The sequence below is a fragment of the Hevea brasiliensis genome, chromosome 15 (assembly GCF_030052815.1).
Source record: "Hevea brasiliensis isolate MT/VB/25A 57/8 chromosome 15, ASM3005281v1, whole genome shotgun sequence".
In the NCBI taxonomy this organism is placed as follows: Eukaryota; Viridiplantae; Streptophyta; class Magnoliopsida; order Malpighiales; family Euphorbiaceae; genus Hevea; species Hevea brasiliensis.
Window position 1 is genome coordinate 56,016,794 of NC_079507.1, and position 10,547 is coordinate 56,027,340.

The 10,547-nt window shown below is 31.8% G+C and overlaps 1 protein-coding gene across 1 annotated transcript; it reads right to left on the reverse strand.

Annotated features, from left to right (window-relative positions):
• Positions 1-6,084: 6,084 nt before the first annotated feature.
• LOC110665072 (allene oxide synthase 3) lies at positions 6,085-7,821 on the reverse strand. Its single transcript, XM_021825062.2, has one exon. The coding sequence runs from the start codon at positions 7,746-7,748 to the stop codon at positions 6,300-6,302; it is 1,449 nt and encodes a 482-aa protein (XP_021680754.2). The 5' UTR covers positions 7,749-7,821; the 3' UTR covers positions 6,085-6,299.
• Between the last annotated feature and the right edge of the window lie 2,726 nt (positions 7,822-10,547).

Consider the following 10,547-nt stretch of genomic DNA (forward strand, 5'->3'; position numbering starts at 1 on the left):
AGGGTTTTTCCATGGATCTATGATTGTTAACTGTATTTACAGTCGCTTCCCGTTAGGTTATCCATCACCGTAGGTTCGACTCGTTTAACCTTCTTGCATTTCATTTTCTAAAATTTTTTCTTAATTTTTTTTGCTATTATTTAAGTTATTTATTACTCCTCACTCTAGTTTAAATACAGTTCCAAACATTCTGGCTGTCCAGACAGACATTGGTTACCAGAATAGTAGAACGTATGGACTATCTGAAGTGATGATGTCACATTTTCGATTTTCAGAAATTGTGGAAATGGCCCGGAGACGTTTCCTAGCCATGTCCTCACGTTTCTAGAATGGGGAAACACAACCTCCATCCCATTTCCGTGCATCGTAGCTTAATGCTAGAGCATGTAAGAGGTCATTTGTGGTTATTTGCATCTAATTTTTGAAGTTATTGATGTCATTATTGAAGTTATTTCTGGGCATGCAGTGGATTGCTTCAATAGGAAGTCTTTTACCTTCTGTCGATGTTTGGTCACAGCTCTAAACATTGTTTCTTACTTTCTATTTTAAAGTAATAGGGATTAGATTTTCTTCAGGTGGCAAAGTGGTTTTTGGTTCGCTCTCTCTGTTTTATCTTTTGACATTTTAGAGGTTTTCTTTGTAAGAGGGATGCTTGGTATTTATTGTTTTGATGGAGTGTAGCCTTGAGTTTGTTCTTCATCATTTTCTTATTCCATTTAATAAAATTTTTATGCTTATTAAAAAAAAGTTAAGGTATTTTCTATGTTGCTATAATTATAACTTAATTATAACTTATAAGATTCTATTCTAAAACTTAATTTTTTTAAAAAAGGTTGAAAGAATTGTATAATCCTTATACTAAGAAGAGCTTTCTTGGCACTACTCAACTACAATTAATTAAAAAAAATTCGCAAGTGCAAATTTGTTGGAGATTACGTACACATTGGGCTAAACTCAAAAGTTTCTGCCTTATTAATGTTCAATACTCTTGATCATTAAACATAAAAGAGAGATACAGAAAGAACAAAGGAAGAAGGGATGGTGAGGGATCCCTTTAATATGATTCAACAATAATAAATAACATATTGATCAATTAATCAATAAGCAACTGCTATCCACATTAGAAGAAGATCAAAATTCAATGCAGGTTGTAATAAGCAGCTGACACGAAAACAGAGAAAATTTTTCAAGAACCCATTAATCCAAAGTCAAACCCAAGATTAACATCAGTCACCAAACATGATATAAAATGATTGAAATTCAAAGATTTGTCACTCTTCCTACAACCTCTTGAGTCCTATAACAATGTTAATTAGCTTTTGTTTCTAATGAAATTACTTGTATAAATACTTTTGTGAAAGTGTTCTTTGTAATGTGCCTTTGCTGGGCCATTTTAGAGCTTAAAGTTCATTTTTCATTTGTAATCCTTCAATTTCATTTCATTTCATTGTTTACTTTTTTCAAAAAATATTTAAATTGGTCCTTCGGATCCCACGTCGTGTGATGAGAGTGTGTGTGCGCAGGTTATATATGACCAAAGATTCTGTTAAAATTACCATGATTTTAACAGCTATTCAATCATATCCCTAACTCAGGTGCGTGTGTTCCTTCCTTTGACAAAAAAAAAAAAAAAAGTAACCGCCTGAGTGAAAACACAGAAGAGGTGAGAGTCTACGGTGGTGGCCCTGGTTGAAGTCCGCAAGTGTGGGTGTGCCCAGGGGCTGGTCCTTTGGGATCCCACGTCATTGTCACGACCCAACCTATGGGCCGGACCGGCACTAGGACCTTGGCTGGCATAAAGCTCCCGAGGCCCGTAGTAAGCCTTACTGTTCTCAAATCCATAACCGAGGCCCAGAAACTTAGGCCCAACATGTAAATAAAATTAAATAAAATAAAATATTTTTATTCGGGTCAACCCAACCCGATAACCATAAAAAAAACTGAAATAAGGGGAGCCTCGCTCAACCCTGTTACCACCACTTACAAATTGTTTAATTACCACACAAATCTTCATTTATTAATCTCAAAATTTTAAATTTACCACGATTTCTAATAAGGTTCACACTATTACTAACACATGCGGAGTTCTAAATTTCAAATTTTGAAAAAAATAATAAAATAATTAAATAACCGACGTTACACCTGCAAGGAAGAAAGCAGGTTGCTCTGTAAAATAACTCCTCCTGTGGCCTGGAAAAATATTGAACAGGAGTGAGCGTTCGACTCAGAGATTAAAATATCAATTTTAACCATAATCTCTATAACTATCTAAAGCTAATGCACCCTATAGAGTGAAATGCAACATCAGCAATATTTTCACATCATAACAACAAAAATGTAATTTGGAGCACACACACACTCAGTAATATTAATCATAATATATGGGAGCTGATCCCCTATATAGCTCTCTTAAATCCAACCTGGTGCCAGCGAAGAACTCAAGCCGGACTTTCGCTTAATAAACCAAATCGGGGTCCCAGCGAAGAACTCAAGCCGTGACTACCCCCGAAGGATCGGGTCCCAGCGAAGATCTCAAGCTGTGACTACCCGTCCTATCCATAGTCCACACCACATCACACGCACGCCAACGCACGCACACTGCTCCGAATTACCACAACAATATCCATGGCACTTTAACAGTTATGAATGCAACATAAATCGTGCCTAGAGTTTAACTATATAAATATATGCGTATAAGTGATGCATGGGCATGCTTGAACATATAATAATATCGAAATTACAATTAAAATTAATATTTTATTCACAGTACACCGATGACTATTGTGGCTGCTTGATGCAGAAAAATAGCTGATCTCGATCACCTAATAATTAAATTATAAATTTATTAGTACTAAGTTAGAATAAAACTCTAAAGAGGCAACAGACAGCCTAATTCATGCCGAAAATCCGGCAGAGTTTCCCCTATACCTGGGACCTACCCAACCTGCAAAAAGGCTCAAATAACACTTCTAAATTCAACTCATATCTCATTATCATTATATGACCACTCCTGGGCCCTCCAAACCAAGTAATACTCAAAACCTTAAAAATTACGTTTTAGTCCCTATAATTGACATTTTATAAAAATCCACTCAAACAAGCTCTAAAAATTCTAAAATTTTGCCCCGCGGTCCTTAATAATATTATAAGGCTATTGCAAAATGAATTGTAATTTTCTAGTCACCCATGAATATTTTATTCAAGAATTTTACTCAATTCCATAAGTTTCCAACAGCTAACATATTCTTAATTCAACCCAATTAAATATTTACATATTTAAACCTCCATCCTCAAGCTTCAACCAATTATATAAAATTTAATTATCTTAATTTCAAATAATCTTATATGCCCATATGCTAAAAATCTAACTAAAATCCATCTATATTTTTCAAAAATATTCTACAATCACTCAAAAATTCAACAAACACCATAGAATATCTCCAAATAATTTTACTTTCATCATATATTTTTCTTAGAATTTTTCTCCAATTTTTTCCTGTTTAAGAAACACTGTATTTATGCTCCCCAAACAGAGAAATAATAAAAAATGTCTTACCCGAAGTTTATCTGTGTCTCAAAAATTCCAAAAATTTATGAGGAAGCCTCTGGAAGTTGAATCATCTCCATAGCCCACCGGAGCCACCGCCTGCACCACCGCGCACGGTGGCCGGCCGCCGGTCGCCGGCTACATTTGCCGGATCTGATCATACCACCATGTTCCTCTCCTCTTCCTCAGTCCATAGGTGGTCTCGGATCGTCAATCCAACGGTCGGATCGTCGTAGATCTGACGAAAAATTTTGAAAAACCCGAAACTTCTCTCCTCCATATCTCACTCATTCGACCTCTATTTGCTGCAAAATTGGTATCAAAAGAAAGGTCTCGGAATAAGCTTTCCAACGCCACCTGAATCGCCTCGATCGGACGTCGGATGAAGCCGGAATCGTGCCGGAAAGCCGCTGCCCACTGTGCGTGCTTTTTCTCTCTCTTCTCCCTCTCTTGCCGTCGTTTCTGGTGGTCCTGGCCGTCACCGGAGGGTCGCCGGCCAGATGGGGAGCCGCTTAGGAGGTCGCTGGCCGGTCACCGGAGAAAGAAACAAGAAGAAGAGAGGGGAGGAGAGGAAAGAGAAGAGAAAATTGGGAGGAGGGGGAGTTACTCCTCCCGTTTTTGGAATTTTTTTTTTTTTTAATAAAAAGTTGGCAGTGTGACAGTCACATGCCAAAGTCAATTCATTCTTCTTTTTTTTTTTTTTTCTCTGGTTGTTACAATCATGTAGTGGAGTGTGTGTGCGTGGATTATATAGAATCAAAGACTCTGTTAAAATTACCATAGTTTTAACAGTGATTTAATCCTGTCCCTAACCTGGATGGGGTGATTCCTTCCTTTAACAAAACAAAAAAAATATTTAAATTATTTTTAAAACTATCTGATGAGAGTTCAAATCCAATATCTCATAAGAAAATGATTTCAATATCAATTAGCCAAATCCTATTAGTAACTTTGAATCTTTTATTGACATTGAATCCTACCATTGCACGTACGTTATTTGGTAAGGTTTGTGTCCCTTTGATAGGAAAACGCGAGGCAGTTCATTAAGTTTGGTGTCCCTTTAATAGGAAAACGTGAACGTGAGGAGTCATGTCAGAGTTTCTGCTCTAAGACTCCAATAAGTTAATAATATTCACACTGCAAGCAATTACTCGAGGGACCATGCACATGATGAGATGTAGTTTGCAAGGTTTTCAAACGCTACTCATCATTGAATCGTTAAAAACAGGAAAAAAAAAAATTAAAGGTTTAAGTTTTAATCACATCGAATCGGAGTTTTAATTAATATATTATTAAATAAATATTATATAATTAATAATAATATAAAAAATAATTTAATAATTTAAATTATTATAATATAATAAATTATTGACTCCATTAATTAATTATTTAAATTATAAATTATTAAGCCATTTTAAATTTAGCCAAATTTTTTATTAAAAATTCGTGGATTACTCAATCAATTTACATCAGTTCATTTTATTTTTTGAAAATCAAGATTTTCATCAGATTAAATTAGATTAGATTTTGATTCCTAATTAAATCAGTCTGGTCTATGGATGGCAACAAGTAAGATATCCGCGAAAATCACTCTATCTGAATCTGAACTTGATTAATATTATTAAAATCCAAACACATCCCAAACGCGATTAAAATTTATTTTCAACTATCCAAACCTGTTCCAAACACGATTATTATTATTTGAAAAAATTCGAACCCATTTAATTTTATATATTTTAATTAATATTTTACATAAAAAATTATTTTAATTAATAATTTATATTTTAAAAATTTAAAAATTTCATAAAATATTTAAATTCTATTTTATATAAAATATATAAAAATTTATAAATATTATTATAAAAAATATATATTTTACATTTAATTAAGTATTTATATAAATAGATTTAGATAATAAATATTTAATATGTAAACTTTAAATCTATCACGAATATTATTTTTTAAATCTAAAATTACCTATCCAAATTTATTATATTAAAATTCGATCGAATCAAATACCCATAAAAATTCAATCTATTACCATCCCTAGTACAGTCTAAGCCTGATAAGCATCGCATTTTCTTTTTTAATTTGTGGTAATCATTGGATTTCTGAGTTCAACATAATCCATTGGGATAATTTGAGCCAACCTTTTGAACTCATGATTAGATTGAACAGGTCACGATACAATGGTTAAAATTAAATAAGGGTGATGAATTACCATATGATCCAATCAAATTTGTAAATATTATAATATAAATAATAAATTAAAAATATTACTAACAAATTTTAGCTAGTGGGTAATGATTCTGTCAAGTAATGGCACATAATAATATAAATAAAACAAATAAAGAAAATCACTGAGCTTTAAAAATAAAAACAAAGTAACTCATAAATCAAATTGATTTTTATGGGTTTAATTCACAAAAATATATTTTTCAAATTTTAGATTTTTATAATTTAATTTTATTTGAAATTCAACTGACGAATTACACATTCTTATAGAATATTATTTTGTAAAAAAAGAGAATTATAAATTTTAAATGTTAAAGCATGAAATATCTTATTCTTTGTTTGCTATTTCTTTTACATAATTATAATATCCACCAGCCACCTTAACTATTATTAATTAGAAGTAACATATAAATGTATTTTAAGGAGGTAATATATAAATGTATTTCTATCAGCTGAACTCAAGCCCACGTGAACTCAACTCTTCCATCGCCAAATTGCACTTGATCTTCGATCATGATTAAGTGCTGGTAGCCTTGGTCAGCGAAGTTATCGTCACCGATGATTCCAACCCAATTCCCTTCTTCGTCTCAACTCTCAACGTGTCATAACGTAGGAAAAGCTCCACCAAAATAACCCTAGCTAGGAGCACCACCAAATCTTTCCCTGGACACTGCTTATCTTCTACCGTTGGATCTTTCGTCTCACGATCATTTGACCAGTATACATACTTCAGTAGCTTTTCTGCCTCCTCTCCGACAAACCTATGGCCCACAAACTCCCGTGGATTATGAAAAACTTTAGGATCATTTGTAGCGAACGGCTGACATCCAAAGATCATTTCACCTTTCTTGATCTCATAGGATGCATCATGGCTGTGGACCACCATATCCTCCTTGGCCTTACCGTACTGGAACGGCACCGGAGGTTCAATCCTTAAAGATTCATAAACGACTGACTTGGTCAAAATCATCTTATCCAAGGCTTGGAAGGTGACTCCACCTTCTTGCTTAAGGACGGTCCTGATTTCATGGGCGAGTTGGGTGTGTAAGTTTTCTCCTGCTTGTGCAACCCACTTGATCAACGTGGGGAAGAAGCTTTTCATGCCTCCATAGGCATTGAAACCAGCAAGAAACACAAGGTTATGACAAGCTTCATCTCTTTTGATCCCGAAACTCTCAGCTTTGTCAAGAATCCGAGCTGAGTGCTCGTAGAAAGCTTCGTAAAGCTTCTTGTAGTTAGATTTTACTAGGAAGAATGGAAATGGAAATGTATGAAGCAAAAGATCGTCCAGATATTTCAAGAAACTTGATGGGTTTAGGGTTGCGAGTGGTGCTAGTTGCAGAGCTAACCATTTATCTACCATTTTTGGACCTTTAGATCCAATCTTGGTGGTAGAGGGATCTTTTTCGCAGAAGAGACGAAACACAAAGCTGAAAGATATGGCATCGCTCAAGGAGTTGAAAGATGCTTTCTTTTGAGAAGAAATTTCGTCTTCAATATCGATAAAGAGCTGTGACAAGCATGTTCTAAAGAGCGGAATGAAGGTGCTGTGCTTTGAAGCGAGGATAGAGAGGAAGAAGGTTTTGAGCGAGGTATGGTTGCGCTCAGAAGGGTCAAGATATGCACAGACACGGTAGCCTCCCGTGAAAGAAACTGAAGGGAAGAAAGTTCCATCAAGAACGTTCCTTTTTTCTACTTTAGAAGTGTCGAAGAGAACTGGAAATGAGACTGCATCAAGGAGAGCTATGACTCTAGAGTTTTGAGCAATGAAGGGACCAGGAGGCATATTGATTTTGATAATGGTTGAATGGTATTTCTGAATTCGGGTAGCAAAGAACTCATCTCTGCCTTGGTTATAGAAGTAATCTAGACGATCTCTGATAGCACCGAAGAAAGGGAGGCCATAGCTACCTGGGACTGGCTTCAAAGGAAAGTTTGATGAAGAATGAGAGGAAGAAGAAGACATATTTTAGCAGTTGTCGGAATTGGAGTTTGTTTGGTTTTGTGGTATACATTCATTCCAGCAATTATAAGGCAAAAGATATGAAATCACGCATGCATAAATAGGGATGGCAACGGTAGGGAACCGTAAAAATCGCCGGACCGAATTAATATTTTAAAAAATTGAGTCCGTCTTAAATTTAATTAAAATATTTTTAATTACCTGAATTCGTCTTAAATCTGTTTATTATTATCCGATAAATACCCGAACCGATTTAATTTTATATATTTTAATTAATAATTTATATAAATAATATATTTTTATTAATAATTCATATTTAAAAATTTAATAATTCTATAAAATATTTCAATTTTATTTTATATGAAATAAAATATAAAAAATTTATAGAGATTATTATAAAAAATATATATTTTATATTTAATTAAATATTTATATATACATGTTCGAATAACAGATACCCAACATATAAAATCTGAATCCTACCCGAACACGTTACGGGTATTAAATTTCAAATCCGAACTAGTCCCAAACCCTATTATATACTACTCAGATCCATACTATTATAGTTTAGTTGGATCAAATACTTGCAAAAACCCGACCCATTTTCATTCCTATGCATAAAACATGTTTTTCAGGTCCCTTTAATGTAAAATAAAATTTAAGGCATACAATTTGAACGAAATATAAAATAGAATTACCGAAAAGGAATTATGTGAAATTCACTACACAAGAAAAAAATATTATTAGAAAAGACAGTAATAAATTTTAAAGATATTAATCTTTTTAGACAGTGAAATTTAGGAAAAGTATTGGGTTAATTTAAAAATAAATCAAAGTACAATAAAAAAAAGAAAAACCAATTCCACATAAAATTTCAATTGAAATTGAACCAAATCCTCTTTTTCAATTCAATTTGATTCGGTCCATTGATTTTGAGTCACTCTCTAGTCTCTAGACAAGCATTTCACTTTCAATTGCAATTTGCGAGCCTCTATCATACAATGGCAGGTCACAAAAGTAAGACTAATAATCAACTACAACAAAATTAAAATCCCTCAATTGCAATTAGCAATAATCAAATTGTCAAATAATTCCAAAACTCAACCAACACTATACAATAAAATCACATAATGAAACTCAATCAAGCATAGAATCAAGCACGCAAGGCTATTACAGATTTATAGTTGTCGATGTTAGCATTAGCACAGGAGCCATAAATTCCTCCTGGGCAGTATCGACGAGGAGGATTTGAGGTTTGTAGGTTTGAACCTTCTGGGCTTTCGCATTTTGACACGTGAAACTAAGCCAACGTCGCAAGGTAAGATTTGAGAGAAGAAAATCATCGTTCACACGACTCGGGCGTGGCATTTAATTTTCAAACCCGGCGGCTCAATTATTAAACTAATAAATGAAAGTAGAGAATTAAGGTTTAAAGTTCAATCAAAGATAAACTTGAGTTTAACTGACATATTATTATTAAATAAATATTATAAAATTAATAATAATGTTTTAATATAATTTACAATTATATATATTTTATAAATAATTATCAAAATAAATTTAGTTAAATTTTCATATGTAAATATTTTTAAAAAACAATTTAAATAGTTAACTAAACTTTTAAATAATAATTTTTAATTATTTATAATAAAAGAAATATTTAAAATTAAGATTTTACAACAATAAATTTATTCATATAAAAAATGTTAACATGTAAAATTAAAAAACATAATAAAAAAGTTTATATATTTTTTCTATTGTATAAAAAATAGTAAAATTAATAAAAAAAATAATTAAAGTTAACATATTAATAAAATAAATTTATGACAATATTATTTATAAATTTACAACTAGATAAAGTTAATTTTTTTATTTTTCTTTACAATAATTATAGATTAATAATTATTAATTATTTTATACTACTACAACATAATTTAAATTAGTAAAACAAATAATTATAATTTACTTAATGTGATTATATTTATTTATTTATTTGTTTGTTTATTTATTTATTTATTTATTATGGTAGCATAATCATAAAAGAAGTCCTTAGCTCACTCAGTAAGTGTAATGCCCTTAAAATTTAAAGAAAATAAATAATTTTTTAATTGTGTTATTTTAAAAATTGTATTATTATTTAAAAATGCTTTTATGAAATTACTTTGAAGTTCTAAATTCAAGTTTTGAATTTTAGCTTTGAACGTATTTAACTTATAATTTTATTATAATATCATTTTATACTAATAGCACAAAGGATAAATATATTGTTGTACTCTAAAAATAAATAGTATCTTAAATATATAAAATTAATTTTACTTAAAGTTTTACTATTCATGTATTAAATATATTTTATATTGTTATTTTAATATATTGTATGTATGTATGTATGTATTATTATTAAATTTAATTTAATTGTGTTGTAGTATTTTGGACTTTATTGAAAAGAATTTTAAACTTTGTTGAAAGAATAAAAAGTTTAAGAATTTAAAAAAAAAACAAAAAACAAAAAACATAACATTTAGAACGCGAGCAGCAACCACATCCCCCCATTCTCTCCCCCTCTCTCTCTCTCTCTCTCTCTCTCTCTCTTTTTCTTTTTCTTTTTTCAGTCACAACTTTTTTTTTTCGATCACTGTTTCTGGCATTCTTGGTATCAAAATGCTCTTCTCTTCATGGGCATCGTGCAGATACCAAGCTTGTGCGGTATCGTTTTTCGGTTTGTACGAATTGAGTTTCGAAAGTTTTGACCTATTTTAACTTCCGAATAAAATTCTCCTAAACTGAAATTTTTTTCAAAAATCC